The sequence below is a fragment of the Cimex lectularius genome, unplaced genomic scaffold (assembly GCF_000648675.2).
Source record: "Cimex lectularius strain Harlan isolate CLEC.00 unplaced genomic scaffold, Clec_2.1 scaffold76, whole genome shotgun sequence".
In the NCBI taxonomy this organism is placed as follows: domain Eukaryota; kingdom Metazoa; phylum Arthropoda; class Insecta; order Hemiptera; family Cimicidae; genus Cimex; species Cimex lectularius.
Window position 1 is genome coordinate 1442376 of NW_019392636.1, and position 20312 is coordinate 1462687.

Consider the following 20312-nt stretch of genomic DNA (forward strand, 5'->3'; position numbering starts at 1 on the left):
TTAAAATATATATATAAAATGTTATAAGAGAATTCTCTTATGAATTTCGACTCACCTTTGTTCGACGGATACCTCTGTGATTTTGATCTTTCAACATGCGGTGGCAGTAAATCATTTTCATCTACAAAGACATTCTCTACTTCTCTATCATCTACAGAGTTGAAGGAAATAGAAGCAAGAAAGAAAATCTAGTTTAGTGGTCATGCATTTTGAAAAAGTTCGCTAATTTTTAAAGTCGTATAGCAAAGTAGAATTTTGACTTGAGTTCATAGTAAATCTATAGGATGGCACAACTATTATGCAGAATGCGTGCCATACCGTTTTTATCTCCATTCTTTCATCCTAATACTTACAACCTCAGAACTTCCACATAGCTAGCAAAGTGGAAAAGGTCTTCTTTACTTGTACAATCGCAAACAATATTTTTTTTACAACTTATAAAAATTAAAAGAAAAAATAAAAGGCAACAAACAAGAAGGAAGTGATTTTTTGTTTTAAGAGATAGCAAAATGTTAAAATAACTGGGAGGTGAATGCTTGCTAAATATTGACTTTAGAATTTCAATTTAAATGATTCGGTATTATTTAGCCGGCAGTCACATCAGTTATACAAATAGAAGCTTGTATTTTGCACATTTGAGGCATTACATTCACCATATTTAAGAAGTTTTCATTATTTTACATAAGTCTTAATTTATGTTTATATGGTGAATGGTTGCTGTGAACAATATATTTTAATTTTTCGGTTGTGTTAAAGAAAGTTCAGCTTACAACACAGATTAGCCATGCGCTTCTTTAGATTTGGTAAAATATTGATTTTGTTTCAATTTTACTTATTTTTTAACTTCAGCTTTTTTAGTAGTACAAAAAAAGTAATTAGTAATCATCAGAACAAGCCAAGTCAAAATAAGTAAAGAACTGAAACTTATCAATGAACACACAAAATGCGAATCTGCTTAGGCTGTTTAATGCAGAAGGACGATGCGCATAGGCTCTCCGGAAGTTTTGAACTGAAAATTTAATGATTTTCTGAAATGGTTTACCATCACTCAGAACGACTTCGGCTTGGCTCGGAATCGGTGCAGTTTTCGTTTCTATTCTCAAAACTTGTGGCTCTGTAAAGAAATTTCAACAAAAAATATAAACTACAGACACACAAAACAAAAACTACTGAGGAATTTATATAATTACTATGTTCATTAAACTGTTATGTATAAAGGGGAAAGATGGAATAAGTAAAAGTGTTCCATTTAAATGGTCTAAAATTATCTACAAATTTAAGGCAGTAGGCTTTAAATTTTTTTTTTAAGTTTTATTGTCATAAACTAACAACATTGGGGAAGTCTAAAGGATTGAACGACAAAAATAATTTCTATCAGACATTTTTAAAAATATTTTAACATTTATATACTACAATCAATTATAGATTAAATGTTCAAAACCATGCTAGGTTCCTATTCATTGAAAAACAAACACAAATTTGTGGATGATCCTATTATTAAAAAGTGCCCCAAGAAAAACCTTATGTACACCTGAGTAGTCCATTTTAAAAATACAATTTGAATATATTCCAAAGCAAAAAATACTTGGACTTACCAGTTCTGCTGTCCTCTTCAGTTTCAGAGAGGGGAGATTTCACACCGGACGGTGGAAGTGCTGCTGATGATGAAAGAGCTTCGCTTTCACTCTGTTCCTCATCATCTGTCAAAAATACCAAAAACTCGATAATTATGATTATCTCAAAATTTGTGTTACTCATTACTCACAGTATTCTCCCTTTTGTCTTCTGGTAACTACTTTCTTGTATTCTTCCAGCTCTTGGTCTGAGACGCAGTCAAATGGATTTTTTGCATACGGGGTTTTATAGACGGTGGCGTTATGCTGGAAACCTCGTTGAATGATGCCTTTTGAAGCAGCACCCACAAGTATCACTTGATCCCCTGTCATGCTTATGTTGGCGTCCTAATAATTTGAAATTTTGTGTATATACAGATAGATAAGATTGTTTTGTAAATTTGTTACTACCTGAAGCTTCTTCGCTTCCTCCCAAGATACACCTTCGAGAATGTGAGACTGAGGCCCTGAAGTTATTTTATCGGCTCGTCGATTTTCTTTTATCTATATTTCAAAAATTCAATAAGCATTACTCAAAAATGAGAGTTAAATTGATAAAACAATATGGGATCGAGTTTTGATACCTGTTGTTGAAGTTTCTTGAACTCTTTGGGATTCGTGTTCTTAGGAACGAACTGGAGAGCTGCGTCGATCTTGACAGGTGTGCTTGTATGTGTGGGAGAGCCATCGGCGACCCACTATCACAGACAAAACCATATCCGTGCGTCAGGGTAAAGGGTGAAGTAATTACAGATAATAAAATCCAATAGTTTAAAAGGGAGGAGAGACTAGTAAACATTGCTGGGACGTTAAGTATTAGAAGAAAAACAAGGAAAACTCGTAAGAGAACAAAATGTGCCTGCTGATAGTAGGATATGAAAATAAATGTGATTAACATTAACAACTTAAAAAGAAATGATAAATGGGCCATTTGTATCATTTCCTCCCATACTTTACCTTAACTTTTTTTTTAATTACCTGTTTAGACAAACCAAGAATCTTGCGAATGGGTCAAAGCTAAAGGATAGACGACCGGACTGGTTTTGCCTGTGATGGACAAAGCTGCTAGGAAAAGGATTTGACGAAAAGGGTGTTCTATACAACAGGCACAAGTTTTTTCTGAGTTTTCCAAATTATTTTCATTCAAATAATTATAAAACACAAATCCTTAATCTCTCCAACCTTTTTATTTATTGTATCTTGGATATTCCTTAAGGTAAGTACTAAATATTCCTAATAAATTGAAGCAAAACTAAAAAATATATGACTGTGCCAAGTATGTGCCATTAAATGTAGAATAAATTTAACTTTAAATGTAAAAAGCTTCTATATAAAAAAAAACCCAAAAGAAAATTTTGCAAGAGAATCGTCTTGAGGCAATTCGTTTTCATTTTATTTAAATAATAAACATTCAAATATAAACATTTTCTTGAAAATTTTCTTTTCTTACTCAAGAAATATGCTAGATCTTAACCAAAATAATTCTTAACCATGCTGAAGTGAAACCTTAAATGATAAAAACAAAAAAACTAATTTTGATATATATGCAAATGTGCAACACAAATAAGAAACGTAAGAAGTTTCAAAAAGTAAAAATCAACCTGCTTTAAGCATGCAGTTTACAGTGGAAAAGTACAAAAATTTCAATGTAAAATAATTAATTACTTCTATTTAACAATTATGTAGTCAATATATACCAAAAATGAATAATTTTTGAAAAATATGTGTAAGATGCTAAATACCTTTTATCATGTCTTTGCACAGTGTATACCTTTGTGATATCCAATTATTTGACATTAATTTTTTTAAATGTTAGTTTACTAAATAAATATTGTATAATCAATGTTATATTTATATTACGTCATTTCCCCTATATCAAAAATGAATTGTCTAAACTGGTATCCTTTACCGTTTTGTTTTAGAAACAAGTTTCGTTAATGATTAAATTGTTTCTTCTAATAAATATCATGCAACCATCACCTGAAACTTATTATTCAGTATTGAAATTTAAACGTTAAATAGTTCTATTGGTTTGTTATAACAATGGTTTCTTAAACAATAAACCACCACAGATATTATTTCTAAAAAAAATGTATTATTTTTATTAACTTATTACCTCATCAGCGTGAGAGTCCACCCACTAGAACATTGAAAACATAAAACCATTACAAAACAAAAACTCACATACAATTAGATTTATTTTTGTCCTCGACATAGTAAAGCAGTTAAAAAAATAAATAAATAAAATAAAAAGCTACTATTTTATTATTTCTAATTGCTAAACAATAATAGAAAAAAAAGGAAATTACAAAGCTTGACTATGTCAAAAAAACCAAAAACTTAAAACGAATTGTGTTCATAGTTTAAAAAACACAAAATTTCTCTACTATCATGCAAATACTATACCAAAGAAATAAAACCACTTAAGTTCATTATTATAATAACTTCAGTGGTTATTTCTTTAATTACACGGCATGCTGCTAACTTTTTAAGCCATGAGTGAATAAATAACAAATCAGATTATTAATAATCGAGTGAAGATTTCTTTTCTATTATTAACTGAGGAATATCCAAGTTAAAAAAAATCACAAAATTAGAAAAATAATTTTAAAAAACTTGGCCATTAATTACTTAATAGAGACAAAAAATAAAGCTTTGAAATATTTATTGCTCACACAAAAAAGTACATTTTAAAATATTTAGTAATCTAGATAACAGACAAAGCATGCCTTGTAATAATAACATGCATCATAAAATATATATTTCATAAAAATTAGTTATATTGCTTAAACATCGCTATTTAATTTTTGTGTAAATACAAAATCACTTTTGAATGTTAAAATTATGGAATGTCTTATTTTTGACTATCGATGGAAAATGGAAAAATCACATCAATACATTTTATTAGGATGAGGAGTAGTATTGCACTAATGTTTATTTTTCTCTAAAAGGAATTTGTGCGTTATTTATTTTGTCTTTGTGCTATTAATTTTAACATAAGATAAATTCTGTAATTTGAAAGCCCTATTTTAATTATTAATAATGAATTATAGTGACAGAATCTGTTGTTAATCATTAATGTATAAAAAATCATATCACTTGCCTATCAGAAAAAATTGTTTTAAAAAGAGTATTTTCAATACTGTGAAATTAAAAAAAATATATATATGAATTAACCGGCAGTAAAACTTTAAAAGCACTTTAAATTTCTGTTATATTGTTTTATTTCCCTTATGTCTTTGTCAGTTTAACAAAAGGAAATCAAAAAATATAAAGTGACAAAAAGTAGTCAATGCTGTTATATAACAACCTAAATATTTAGACCAGACCAGTGGAGTACACTGTTGTAAATAACAGACTAATCAAGTTTTATCATACTAACCTAAGATAAAAAATATAAAACAAATATCCAAATCCCATACATAAAAAAAAAGCAACAGTGAATTCAGTCAACGAGAATTCTTAGAAAAACTAATTCATTTTGCATGAAAAGCTAAATTTTACGCATAAATTGTGATAAGATAATTTGAAAGAATACATCTTTCGATGCAGTGAGATTCCACATTGAGAAATGAAATTGTTTACAATTAAAGTAAAAACACCTGTTTTTCGTTGAAAAATCACATTTTAAAGTATAGATTATAATCAGTATACCTTCATTACATATCTTTGATATAGGTAATTTATGATATACTTTTGTTAATAGAAATTTCTTCACTTCTTATAATCTAAAATCCCTTTAAAAAAAAGTATATTCTATATATAATAAATTTAAAATAAAGTAGTAAATAAAGCATTATTTCATTAAAAATCTCGACCTTTTAAGCGATTAGTATAAATAATAAATTTTGAGATACTTGTATATAGATACCAGCCTAATTGTTAAATGTTACAACTTCTACCTTAGTTATTTTCTTGGGGTCCGTTGTTCCTGTTTCGAGGATTTCAACTTTCTGATAAACGTTTGGCGAGTTGAGCCAGCGGGTCCTATCGTTTTTATTGAATCCCGCTTTTTTCCACATTCTGTTGAAAATAATAAATTGTTAATCGTTTACAAGTGAGAGAAAATTTAACAACTTACCCTTGCTTGTACATCTCTTCCTCTTCGAGAAGATACCCTAATGAAGACACTGCAGGAGGTACTTCGACATCATTTCTTGGCCTTGGAGGATCTCCTTTAATCAATGGTGTCCTATAAATGTAGCCAGTTCTAAAACCCTACAAAATAAAATTATTAATAATGATATATTTTATCAAATTAATGCTTTCAAAATAAACTAAATAAAATAAAGCGTACAGCGTTATCCAACATCCTCATGAGGGCTTCAAAGTCCATGCCTCCAATTCTCCACCTCTTTTCTTTCTTTTCCAGGGCTTGGGCTAATTCTTTATCTTTTGGAGGTAAAGTTGCCCCTCCTTCTGGAGCCTTTCGAGCCGCATCGTATATTTGTTTTCTACTTTCATCAGAAAGAAGAACAATGTTGTCTAGTCCAATGGGCAACAGTTTAACCTGTGCAATTGTTAATTAGTACAAAAATACTCTTTTAAACTGAACAAAAAATTTACCTGAGTTTCACAGGCAAGAACTGTATTGTAGACATTGAAAAATGCTTCTTCAACAGTCTCACCACAACAGACAGCACCATGATTAGTCAAGAACATCACCTAAAATAATAATTTTAACATAAGTATATATATGTTATAATCGTAATGTCATTTTGTTTTACTTTATTGTTTGGTCCAAGACTTCTGGCTATCTTGTCTTTTTCTTCAGGCTCTGAAGCCGAACCGTTATACTGATGTAGGCTAACTTCACCGATCACAGCAGCTTCTTGACACAATGGGAGTAAGCCATTAACTAAAGTTGAGACCTAAGATATCGAATGTTACATTTCATTATACAATGCATACACCATTACAATATAAATCAATTTGTAAACATAACATACTGCTAAGACAGAAGGTGTGTGCACATGAATGATACACTTAATGTCAGGCCTGGCAGCATGTACGGCGGCATGGAGTTGAAACTTGGTTTGATTTACTCCAAAATTTGTTGTACCAGGTTCTACAATATTTCCTTGCATATCAACTTTAACAAGCGATGATGCAGTCATTTCATGAAACATCATTCCAAAAGGATTTATTATGAAGTGTTCTTCTTCTTGATTCAGTCTTGCCTGTAATTATTAAAAATATTAAATAAAAAGTAAATAAAGTCAAATTGACAAGATTCGGATTTACCGTAATATGATTGTTTATTCCGTGTGTCCAACCGTACAAATCCATCAATCTGAACACGGACGCAAGCTTACATCTCAATATCTTCTCACCTTTTACATATCCCATACTTTCAACCCCTCTAATATCGTTTATTGGCACCACGCAGTTTGAACCTTTAAAAAAAAAAAAATATATATATATATATATATTGATGATTAATGAGGAGAAAAATCTTTCAGTTCAATTGACTTACTTTTGAACATAGATCCTGAATGTATCCTTCCAGCGCCACCTACCATGTCTTGAATCTGCTGAAGGAGTCCTGCAGGCCCTCCTCCTTCCTTCATCTGCGATTCGATAATCCTTTCCAATTCTTCCCTGAACAGCCTGGATCCCATCATCATTTCAACTCTCTTCCTCCTCTCCATCTCCCTCATATCCTAAGGGCAAATATAATGGGAATGATAAATACAGGCAATAAAGAATATTTTTTTCTTGAAAATTATAAATTACTTATGGCTTAACAAAGTAAATTGTGTATGTTGAGTGGCCATTGAATGAACTGAGTTACAATTTAAATTGTAAATTTAACAAATGCTGATTTATAGGGTAAAACATTCATGAAAGTTTAATATTTCCTGAATGTAGTTTGGACATGTCTGATTATTTTGGTCGGCCTATCCTCACTGTTTTGGTCTGCCAGGTGCACGTCAGCTTCTGATCACACAGTCATCTTACAGGTGATAAAAAGCTGAAAAACCTCTGATGAACTTAGGCAGATCAAAAGCTTCAGAAACAAATGGACTACAGGTTAATCACCCATCAGACCAAGAGGAAATCGTAGAATTTCTTGATCTGTAAAGTTTTATGATTAAATCTTATTATAATCTACCGATCAGAATTGACAAATGTGAAAATGAAAGATTGTTATGAAACCATCTAGTGTAAAATTCTAAGGCCATAAATGAAACACCCTTTGCAACACTGTCAATATATATTCTAACAAATTCAATTGATAATTTTATAATAAAGAAGCTGAAAATGCGGATTATACAACTGACAAAAAATTATCTCTTTGGTTACAAGTGTCGGCAGCTCTGTTGGGGTTTATCTTAAGATCAAATTTCATTCATTAATTGAGCTCTTTTGAAAGAGCTCTTTGCTCCCTACTGAACGATTGCTCAACCAGCACTAACTAAAAATACTCTACATTAATTAAACCAAACACTTTCGTAATGAGATAAAGAAGCCATTAGCCCACAACTGTCACACTTTTTCTTGAAATGTTTAAAACTATCGCTTTATAAATACAGGTGATGATTAAACTTTTTTTTAATTAGCTGGGAATATTTTGAAAACTAGTTCTAGCAGCAAAATAGAACTGTTTGACAATTATTAAACATCTAAGTGCTGTTTTTAATAACATTCTTAGTCTCTTTTTTTATTAACAAATATTAATGTGTAAATAATGATATGAACAAAAGGTTAATGATCTTTTAAAAGAAGCAATTTTATTTTTTGACATTCAGACGCTTTTAGCTCAATCTTGAATAAAATCGTTTATGTTAAACAATTTTTCTTCAAGTTTGGGTTATTTTTAGTTGGAACTTCAAAGGCTTTTTATATACATCGCAGAAAGAGATTTGCAAAGAAAACTCGAGAATGGGACGGAAACACAGTGTATAAGATTGGGATTGGATGGCTGCCAATAGAAAGTCCAGATAGAGTCCAGGATTGGTTTTAACGCTATAATTTGCTATTAATAATACTATAGATTTGAAATAGATTTTTTAAGGAAAAAAGTGCAGATGTTAAGATGTGGGTCTGAGAAAGTTGCAGTGGTAGGTGATTTCACCCATTGGTAAAGAAGCTTACCAGAAATTTACATATTTTATTTGCAATATAATATACATTATATTAGCGACCGCAATGAATGGTTATTAGAGATCATGAGATGTGGTCTGGTGTGATGTAGGTGTAGAAAAACATTTTCTTTATTGTGCCAATGTTTCAATCTTTATTGAGATCATCTTCAGGGTCTGGGATTTAATTTAAACATTGTTTAAATTATACAAATACATATAAGATGTGAATATGAATTTATACAAGGAAGTAGGGATCCCTACTCCTTAAAAAAAATTTTAATTGCTTTACGGATAACAATCGTATAAAAAATATTAAAGTGATACCAACCAATGCCCAACAAGAACACACAATACATGTACTCTTCCAGAATAATATATTTTTGAAATTTGAATTGTTATCAATGACTGGGGGGATGACACTGACTGATCAGAGATGAGACTGCAGTTTCATGAAACAATGACTAAAGGTATTAAATGGCCATTATTTTGTGAAATGCTTTTGATATGTTAATTATAGCTTTGTAAAGAAACAAGGCAAAGGGAATTAAGGATGCACATATAATTATAGCTAGGCTGTGCATAAAAAAACAAAACACTGTAATTATTGAAAGGGGACAAAACACACACACACACACACGTAAAATGTCCATACTAAGGCTACAGGACCTGACGGTATCCTGAACAATTTTTTAAAACAATTTTTCCTTAACTATTGCTTTCAAGCAAAAACTATTCCTAATGGCCACACATCCTCCTTTCTTCCCTAAACTTCAGGTTTTCCTCAAGGCTCTAACATTTCCCCTCTTCTGTTCAGCATTTACATCAGTGATCTCCCTGATTCCTCTCAGCATTGCGATGACCACCTCTATGCCAACGACTCCTGAATTCCTTCCGTCCCTCCGATCTATATTTACTTTTGGCTATCCACATAATTCAGGAAGATCTGAATTCTATAAATAAATGGTCACATAGCGCACAAATGCTAGGAAATCCAAAGCCATTGTTATAGGATCCAATCAGCTCCTCAAATCCCTCCCATCCTTCTTTCACTGACAACAACCAGCCCATTTCCTTCTGGTCCACTGTTAATAACCTTGGGGTTATCTTCGACCAAGATCTTTCCTGAAAACCACACAGATCCCCAATTTCCCGATGCTGAATTGCATCCCTCATTCAATTCCGCCAGTCCTACTTTGTACCACTTGCGAACTCCTTATCTCCTCCCTGTTCTTTCCCTTCTTTGTCTGTGTCACATAAGGTGGACTTTCAAAGGAACAAGAAAAGCATCTGAAAAGACTTATTAACTGTTATGTCAGATTAATTTTCGCCACCCTTTCAATATCCAGTCTCACACCTGTTATTTAGACCTATCCTCACTTTATATCCTAACCCTCCTTCCATAGGAAATATTTCCCAGCCAAATTCCTTTACCAATCCATAAATTCTTGTCGTCCTCACTATCCTTTTCCACTTACTTCAATTCAAACCTTCTATCCACTCTCTTAACACAAGCTCATCTCCCAATGACCTACACCTTCCTCGTCATAAAGCCTCCGCATTTGAATAATCCTTTCTAGCTCAAGCCAAATATTTCTGCTTTTATTCCTTTGTCAATCCGCAAATCTACCTCCCTTGCCACTTTTAAATCCCTCCTGTACAAACACCTCATGTCCCTCCAAACAGAGACAACAATTTACAATATTATTAGGTCCTTCTACTACATAAGAAAGCGTGTTTCCTACCTTTACTCAACTTTTAAGTTTACAGTATGTGATTATGATAACACAAGACAGAGTATTTTTTATTATTACTGTGTGGTGTTTAGTGTCCGTTAGTTAATGATTATTTGGAGATCGTGAGATGCGGTCTGGTGTGATATAGGTTTAGAAAAACATTTTCTTTATAATGCAAATGTTTTAATATTTATTGAAATCATCTTCAGGGCCTGGGATTTTTAAACATTGAACAAATACATGTAGGATGTGAAAAAATGAATTTATACAATGCTAGAAATTTTAGACTCAGACAAAGTATTTGTACTCACTCAAACTGTTTGTTTTCTGTGTAGATGTGTCATTATTGTGTGTCGTGAGCCTTTCAAATAACCTTTTAGGCCTTATTTTAACTTTAGAACATAATTTTAACACATTTTAAAATCTCTTTCAAACTGATGTAATAGAAAAATATACCAAAAGTTATGAAAAGCTCAGAAAATTTATTTGTACCTATTTTGATTTCGAAATATTCTAAATTGTAATAATTAAACATTTATAAAAACTGTTTTAAGTCAATTAATATTCTTATTCTTCTTCAACTATTAAGTCTTTAATATTTTCTAAATACCAACTTGTAATAAATATGTAGTAAAATATTTTGACTGATTATAGGGTTCTGTATGAAAATATAAACTATTTGCAAATCTAAAAGTTGTTGATTTAAATTATAATACATATTAACTTACAGCATCGATATCAGCAGGTCTCATTTTCCCCTTGTCATCTTCTTCTGTATCTTCACTGATCCCGTTTGTCTGGGGAGGCTGCTCTCCAGTCTCCGCCATCTCTCACGCCCTGAAACACAAACCGACAAATTGGTACAATAAAGTCATAGAGGCAATTAAATATTTCAGTGGGAGAAAAATTGTTTTGCATTATCAAACAATAAATTGATTTCAAAAGTCAATTTCATACTAGGTACGTGTAAGAGAGATGTGCTTTTAGCGAGTTGCCAAAGCTTTTATGAATATTGACGTTTAAACGGAGAGGGCAGAAATAGATCCTCACTGGCATAAAGGGAAATTTGGTTGAACGCCGAGCAAATGGTTGAACTATTAATTAACTTAACTGCTAAAGTTTGACGGGGACAATAATTAAAATTAAATTATGATGGGGCAAGTTCTTATTTTATTATAGGCTTCCTCCAAACTATAGATTGGACATTGGATTGTTCATAGTGTCATTCATTATTATTGTTAAATAACTGAAAGAAATACATATTAAGACAAATATTTTAAAGAAATATTTAACTTAAATTTAAAATAAAATAATGCTTAATATTTTTGAGAGAACTAAGACAACTGGAAACAACTCGAAAACATCAATTTTGGTTCCTAAATTTTTAAACCATTAGCAATAACTGTTCTATATAATGAATTTGTTTTTATAACCCCCCTAAATTAAATTGCATGAAAATTTAAATTGTTTAATCTTCGTTTTTTTAACTTTTAAAGAAGAATTGCTGAAAACTGTTTCAGAAGTCATGCATGTGGGTTTTTCGTGCTTTTGGCCTTTCTATAATATGTCTCTAGACTAAAGGGAGGGTGGTGAGTGAAAAATTGCAAATCCTCGAAAACTTGGAAATGTGTGTAAAAACAGGGACAGCTACAAAAAGTTAACTACCGTGCAAATAAATAATAAACAGCAATTAACACAATTTTTAGGTAACATCAATCCTGCCGGAACAAACAGACAAAAGACAAATTGGCTTTACCAATAGAACAAAGGGGGCGCCGGTATGAATGAAATCTCGACTGTTTCTCATTCAGCAGGCTTTCTCATAAAACTTGCAAAAATAGAAGACAAGAGAATACGCATAGACAACAAATAAAAAAATAACTACCATGGTGTATCAAGAAAATAAATTAAAAATGCGGCTTAAACATGAAAGAAGCACATTTGCAAGACATATCATTTTAAATTACAAGCCCTACAGAATAATTGTTAAATCATCTCCGCTCAATACATGCTTAAAAATGCACTATATTTTTTTTGTTAATTAAAACTGATAAATACGATCTATTAAATGAGAAAAATACAGGGGGATGGTTAATTTTTGAAATTGTGAGCAGGGAATATCAAGTTGAAATTTATAAAAGTAAGTTTGATACTTGCTTATCTTTTAAACATTATTTTGACCTGGTTCAACTATTTCCTTCAAAGTGAGAAAACTACCAAAACCCAGAAAAACAAGAATAAAACGACCAAAACCCAGAGAAAAAACGAGGTTAAAACGACCAAAACCCGGAAAACGAGGTTAAAATGACCAAAACCCGGAAAACGAGGATAAAACGACCAAAACCCAGATAAACAAGAATAAAACGACCAAAACCCAGAGAAAAAACGAGGTTAAAACGACCAAAATCCAGAAAACGAGGATAAAACGACCAAAACCTAGAAAACGAGGATAAAGCTACTAAACTCAGAAAACGAGGATACAATTACCAAAACGAAGAAAAACGTGGATAAAACGGCCAAAACCTAGAAAACGAGGATAAAACAACCAAAACCCAGAAAAACAAGAATAAAACGACCAAAACCCAGAGAAAAAACGAGGTTAAAACGACCAAAACCCAGAAAAACGTGGATAAAACGGCCAAAACCTAGAAAACGAGGATAAAACAACCAAACCCAGAAAACGAGGATAAACCGACCAAAGCCCCGAAAACGAGGAAAAAAAACATTTTCCCAGAATACAAAACTTTAAAAAACAAGCCAAAAAACAACCTGGAATGTGGCGACAGTAAAATTCTAGATGTGGGCCATTGTCGGAAGACCGGTTACAATTGGATTTTTTCGTCTTTTTTTTTTTTTTTTAAAGACAGACGGAACATCTGCCGGTCACAAAGGCGTGCCGCAAACGATTCTCTGTTTCTAAATTTAACTCACACTCCAAGATTTGTTTTGCTGCTATGCCAAGCGGTGAAGAATAGTGTCTATTAGTGTGTATAGTTACTAGTTAGCCACTACATGTTTTAGAGGGTTTGTCGTGATCAGGAAAATACTTATAATTTCATCAACAAGCCAAGATATATTTGCGAGACGAAATTTAACAAGTGTACATCAATAATAGGTCACTCATATTCTCTACCAGGCTATGCTTATTATTAGATTGCACCAGCTCTGAAACATCAAAATTAATAAGTAATATTTTTATAAGAGTAATTTTTTTGCATGTTTTACTTGTGCAGGGCCGTTTCAGGATTTAATTCGAGTATAAAACGATGCTATTCAATCGAGTTAATCTGCGTGAAAATATAATTTAAGTAAATTTCTTATGTGTCTGTAATTATAATCTTTACTTATGCTTTAATAGCATTAAAAATGTACATATATATCCCCTTTTCTCCAGTTTATTAGTGCAAAGACAGAAAAAAGGGGGAAAAATCATCTTACAATTGTTAACATAAATCATTACTGTCACATTATAGAAAGAAATATAGTATTTAAACAAAAAAAAAAAAAATATATTATTGAAGGAAAAAATCACAAAAGTCAAAATTTACGATTTTATATTATTTAACTGAAACAAAATGTCATACTTCAATACTGGTTTACTTTAACTTAATAACTTTTAGTTGTAAGCAATATTTACGTACGTTCTTGTGATGTATTATTTATTGGAATGAATGAATTTATTTGCGTGAGTGGAGGGGCTTATCCTCCAATTACGAAGGACATCAAATGTGAACGATTTGTGGTGTGTGTAACTTATTAACGTGAATAGCAGGGCTATTTTTAATTACACCGAGGAACATCGAGCACTCTGGGGTAGCGTGTATGCTAACCAGACTACTATGTTTCTATCTCTTTTCTGTGTATTTGTGTTAGTTATTTGATCCATCCGAGGCCCTGAGGTACAGAGTGACTAGCAAAAGGATAAGGTAAAAGGAGGGTGGTTACTGTTATATCATAAATCATTATAACTTATCTGGAGAAACAGTAAAAGAAATTAGTGGGTTTAAAACGCGAGAAAGATAAGTGAAATGCAAAACTAAGAAAGAGAGGGCTGGCGATGACCAATATAGTTTGTCGGCCCTAAAACATAAAAAATTGATGGCCAATCCACTGGTGAGCCTCATATGTAACAGTAGAAATTCTTCTCGCTTCCAAAATCTCTTTTTCTTATGAGAAATAAATGATTTTTTAAATTAACGTACTCAATACAGAAATAAAAAAAGGAGAATAAAATTCCTTTTGAGCAGCCTCAAAAGTCTAGGGGAGAAGGTTTGCCCGCAATAATGGGTTGGGATTATTTTCCTTTACTTCATGTATTTCCAACTTTTCTGAGGTGTTTATCCCTACATGCTCCAAGAAGCACCAGTTAAGAACCTTACAAATTCTATTTTGGCCGTTTGCAACTTGTTAAATTTTGACTCAGCAGATAAGGACCAAATTGCACGATCGAATTAGTGATAGATGCACTGGGTTAACAAACTGGTTCAAAAATTGGGTCTCAAGTTTTCGGATAAGCATTTCATTTAAATATTTAGAACAAATTTAAGGCTTCGGTTTAAACAACATAATCAATCAAATATGATTGTTAACAAGATTGCCCAAATTTGAGTTCCAAGTGTTCTAACAATCATTTTACAGGAGATTAAAAAAATAATGCGCCCAAATAACAAATAAAGAAAATGTTTATATTACTTTTTAAAAATATTTATAAATACTGTAATTACCTGATTTAAACAAAACACTCCAACCATTGATGCTGTTTAACAAGATTGCGCAAAAATGATTTCTATGTATTAGAATAATCATATGAATATTAAAAAAAAAATTATTCAGTGAGAATAGAAATGATAAATGGAGGAGTAGTGTGTTGTTCAATCTTTTTAAAGAGATTGAAAAAGTGAGGATGTTTTATGACATTCTATTCAAATAATCTAACAATAAGTTATAACTAATTCTTAGACATAGAATATAAATTAGTTATTTATACTTTCATTATGGGTAAACCAAAACTTTCATTACTGTCAATAGATTTTATATTCGTTAGCATTATTAATATTAATTACCCGGATGTTAACCCTATTAATAATAGTTTCGAAGTCCTGATGAAAGGGATATGTACCTAAAAAGATCAACGAAGGAATTGAGTGTTTTCATACAAAATGGCCTAATACCTGATCTTTTGTAATAACAATTGACTAATTAAAATCTTGATTTAAACAAAATTCTCTACACTTAGACGCTATTAACGAGATTATTCAAGGATTGAATTGTAAGTATTTATAAAAATATTAATATACATTTCCTTATCTCCCACGTTAGCTTCCACATAATCATATACGTATGTCAAATAGTTGGGCCTGGTAAAAGCCTTTATCTTCAGTCAATTTCTTTAATTCATAAGAAGTCCTTAAAATGAGGATCTGGGGCGGGGTAGTCGGTCCAGGTAGGCGGAAGACTTTTTCTATTTGTATGCGTAGGCCGAAGCCTCCCTCAGACGTCAAGACGGTCTGGAATCCGCGAAATCATTCACATTATTACTACTACTATAAATAAATAACATAATAAAAAGGCTATCGGTATATGTGCGCGTACATGGTAGACCGGGGTGAACGTTTTTAAATATAAATATAAATGGAAATGATAATAGAATTTGGTCATGACAGTAGATAAAAGTGATACAACGTGTAAAATTTTCGTCTCGGGTTAATTTTAACATAAGGGCACGAGGCTATTGACCTTTTAGGTTTATGAACCGAAAAGACTTGCTATATTCCCAGGAGACGAATCTCTATTTAAAAAATAATACCACCTGGAACTTTATTCATACACTGAGAACAGTAGTTTTTGAATTGAGCGTGTTAAAAATTAACTTACATTACGCTAATTTTCTTAATTTATCATCTGAACAAAGCCAAGTAAGAAATATATGTATGTATACAGAAAAGAAAATGTGTTTCATTTATTAAAAAAATCCTTTTTTTAAACATGCATGTTAGATCGACCATCCCAAAAATGGCATGCCGGTGGCTCCCCGTCCCTACTTATAGACCTGCCAACAAATTTAAAATTTAAATATTACAAAACACTTTCTTATATTAAAAATTGTCGTCAATCACGATAATCAAATTAAACTTTATACACTACATGCAACAATAATCGTCAAAAAATATTATTAATAGTAGAACAGTCATTTTCTCTTATCTGCTGACTATTTTAAAAGCGTTAAAAAATAATTGCTTAACGTCACATTTAAGTAGATAAGAAATTATTTACTTTAAGTTCGTTTATTCTGGAAATGGGCAACAATAATTTAAGTTTATTGGTTTATACAGAATTGTCATATACACTTAGTTCTGTATGGATGTGTGAATTCCATTTCTCCTTTCCTAAAATTAGGTTTCTTTAGCCAAAATATCCCTCATTAGTAATCTTTTCCTTTCCCGACTATTATTAATACGAAACGAGTACAATACCGTTGAAACATAACTAATATTATGGCAGTCGACGAAGAAACATAAGTTTTCAAATGGTTACTCTAATTTGAATTAAAAAAAAAAAAAGACAAAATAGTATTATGTCAAATAATTTGCACATTGGTAAATTTCCCATTTCTACCATGAACATTAATGTAAAAAAGAATTTCCGGTCGAGAAGGGAAAGGCCTGAAGGGTGCTTATACATTGTTCAACTTGAAAGATTGAAATTTGCATTTTTTATAAAGGTCTTTCACTCGTGTCAAGGAGGAAAGGACGATGCGCGACCCCTTGAAAAACAAGTGCAAACGAGTTTAAAATTGTGTACAGGCCTATCGATTGGAGAAGAAAGTCTGAAACAAAACAGGGGAAAAAAAGGAAGATGGTTCGTGCAATTCGTTCAACTTAGCCGCCTTTGTCGAAGTTCGCGATGGAGCTGTTAATATTCGTGAAAGCATTCAACAGTTTCTTTCACACAAAAATAGCAGCAATTGTTGAATTCGGCTTTTGAAAAATGAGCACATAAACAGAATTCCTGAATGTAAAACCGTTTTCTCTTTAGAAGGAATATATTCTGGATTATAAAATTTGTTGTTAAAATGCGGAATAAAGGATGTCTCAGTGAAAAAAGTCGGTTTAAAATGTTTAAAATTAAATTCTATATGAAACTAAAGAAACCATGCAAATCAAACAAATTTACAATTGAATTAATAATAAACTTTCTGCTCATGGGTTTTTTTTAAACTTTACATTTTAACATTTTGTTATATCTATTGATATTAATTATAGTTTAAAAATAATAAAGTAATAGAGAAGGGACAAAATAAAACGATTATTTGTAGCTTTTGATCGTGCTTTACATGTATTATGTGTAATGCTTAAACGATATCGGTTTGTTCTAAGTTAAACAGTGTGCTTGTATAATACTTAATTATATCGTAATTAATTATCGTTTTAAATCGCGTGTTGAGAACGGATGGTTTCCGCCGGCTTCCTCGCATTTGCATAGAATATACCTAAAAGTCGAAATTCCGTATCGGCCATGGGCGTGTGTGTTCGAAAAAGTACTGGCACTTCGCTAATGAGACGCGCCCAACTTAATCTCTCTTCGATAAAAGTCATTAAAACGTCTCCCGGAAAGAGATAGGAGCAGTTGTTTTACACAGTTTACACAGGGGAGGGGTTCCGGTCAGAAAGTAGTCAAGGAGAAAATCAGGCAAAGGGCGAATACCACCGATGAGTGGTGCTTTATCTTCAGACACACCCTTAAAGAATGAAAAGATCCCCAGAGAAATTCTCGGGTAACACTGCAGACAAAATAAAATGTAAAATTTAAATTAAAAAAAAAAAAAAAAAAAGGATAAACCTTAGGACACTTCCTTGGGAAATACCATCACCAACTATGCACAGTACTTAAAGCAAAATTTCATACAAGACAAATTAAACCGAAGTATAATTAGAAATTGAATAATTGTGCATAAAAAATAGAAATATATAAATACAAAATAAATCAGTTAGCAACGAAATATTGACAGATAATTGTAATACTGTCTCATCATAGACATTTTAGATAATACGAGCAGGTAAAATGTGATATTTCTTCTGCAGAGTGATGAACCTGTGATTTCGGCTTGCCACCTCTGGAGAGGCAAAATAGACCAAAACAGCTAGGAAAGGGATACAAAACGGATAGGAAACCACCAAATTATATGAACAAGTAGTTAATTCTACAATTATTTCAATAACTACATAGTTAAAAAGATCCTATACATAGAAAGGCGTAAAGAAAAATTTATGTTCCTACGTTAAATCAAATGGGTTGGATAAAAAACGAACTTTTTCTGGGATTCTATCTCTATCATCAGGGCTTTACAAGCGTACAAGCCTAAGGTACAAGCTTAATTGAATAAATTCGTCAATTAGTTCTAATAAAAGAAGCCCTCATGTACCGTTATAGAAAACATTCTTCAAACACTTCCTTCGTATCGAATATCTTATAATTCATTTACCACTTAGAACTAAATGATAAATTTATCGGATTAATTAACCCGGTTTATAAAACCTTTTATGGTGGTGGTGATATATCAACAGGGAAAGTTATAGAATAAAAACAATTCAGGCCGAAGCCGGAATATCGAGTACTCCAAGCCTTATCAGAATGAATGCGATGTACATAGATGAATGTATTTATTTGCGCGACTGTATTTTAGAAGTTCTGGACACATCTGGCTGAAGAAGATACTAGTGACTTCATTTTTTATTTACTATTAAACTGGTCGATAATGTATTCACTTAGACAAAAGATAAAAATTCACATTAGAAATGTCTTTCATTTGCTAACTTATTCGAAAAAGGACAAAATTATGAGATATTTATTTTTATATAAAAAATTTAAACGGGTGTTTTTACATGTTTGTATATATATTTTTTTTTAAAGTAATTAGGTTAATATACATAGGGAAAAATTCATTTTATCACTATCTGCCATCATCAAATATAAAAAGTCGTGGATATAAAAAAAGGTATTAATTATTGGTACAGAGATTAGGCGATTGCAAATAATTTTTAAAAATTGATACCCGTAAATTGCACATATCTATTATGGACAGTCAAAAGTAAAGTCCTAATCCAAAATGAGGGCAACTTTTTACATACTTTAATCATTTCGTTATAGGTTAAAAGTATAAAATATATTATGGTTATAATATTAATTATTCAAACCTTAATTTTTTTACTTTTTCTTTTAAGTAATTCGTAAGTTATTTAAGAAACGCGATTAAGTATGTAAGCTTTAAAACCTTGTTTTTGTGAGATCTAACCGGATACTGTAAAAATTTAAACAGATTCGCTGCAGTACACAACTTTCAATGTATATTGTATAAAACTGAGCTTGGCCAATTTTTTTACACCAACAACAAATCAAGTTGCGATTTATTTAATCCACAATAAATTGGGCATAATAATCTAATAATCATAACAATAAACATTATTATATAATCTGCCAAAAAATACTTTCCTACCTTTATTAAATATTGCTTGAAATTGATTATAGTACCTAATATGTAAATGTAAGAAAATTTTACTTTACTTTTTGCCTATGATTCATTCTTCCGGCAAATATTTGTCCGTCTGAAAATAGAAAAACAATTTTCTAGATGGGATTGTGAAAAACTATACAAAGAGGCTATTGAAAGATATAGGTAAGAACAGACAAAAACAAAGGGATATTTATTAAATTAATTTGATCAAATAGGAGATTACGATCGAGAGAGAATTCGACCGAAACAGTTAATTACTATTATCTCTATGACGCCCAGTACAATTATCAATTATTAATTATAACTGTATAATTACTACTACAAATTGCAGCTTAGATTCTCATCTTAGAGTTTTTCCAAGCCTGTA

At 31.4% G+C, this 20312-nt stretch overlaps 1 protein-coding gene across 17 annotated transcripts in view; it reads right to left on the reverse strand.

The window, feature by feature from the left end:
• LOC106669787 (protein hu-li tai shao) overlaps positions 1-20312 on the reverse strand; it is a 62783-nt gene that overhangs the window by 4913 nt on the left and 37558 nt on the right. For 6 of the 17 annotated variants that reach the window (XM_014399491.2, XM_024226480.1, XM_014399499.2 and 3 more), the window contains 16 exons: positions 11163-11271; positions 7090-7276; positions 6858-7009; positions 6563-6793; positions 6341-6484; positions 6180-6278; positions 5911-6123; positions 5695-5831; positions 5516-5636; positions 3730-3753; positions 2198-2311; positions 2025-2117; positions 1766-1961; positions 1596-1700; positions 1043-1114; positions 56-151 (listed from right to left, as the gene is read on the reverse strand). In XM_014399491.2, the coding sequence (XP_014254977.1) occupies positions 56-151; positions 1043-1114; positions 1596-1700; positions 1766-1961; positions 2025-2117; positions 2198-2311; positions 3730-3753; positions 5516-5636; positions 5695-5831; positions 5911-6123; positions 6180-6278; positions 6341-6484; positions 6563-6793; positions 6858-7009; positions 7090-7276; positions 11163-11261 (2083 nt within the window). In that variant the 5' untranslated portion in view covers positions 11262-11271. Of the gene's footprint in view, positions 1-55; positions 152-940; positions 1115-1595; positions 1701-1765; positions 1962-2024; positions 2118-2197; positions 2312-3729; positions 3754-5386; positions 5637-5694; positions 5832-5910; positions 6124-6179; positions 6279-6340; positions 6485-6562; positions 6794-6857; positions 7010-7089; positions 7277-7349; positions 7687-11162; positions 11272-20312 lie in introns of those variants that run through there. The other 11 variants (XM_014399495.2, XM_014399497.2, XM_014399503.2 and 8 more) reach the window with 6 other exon arrangements.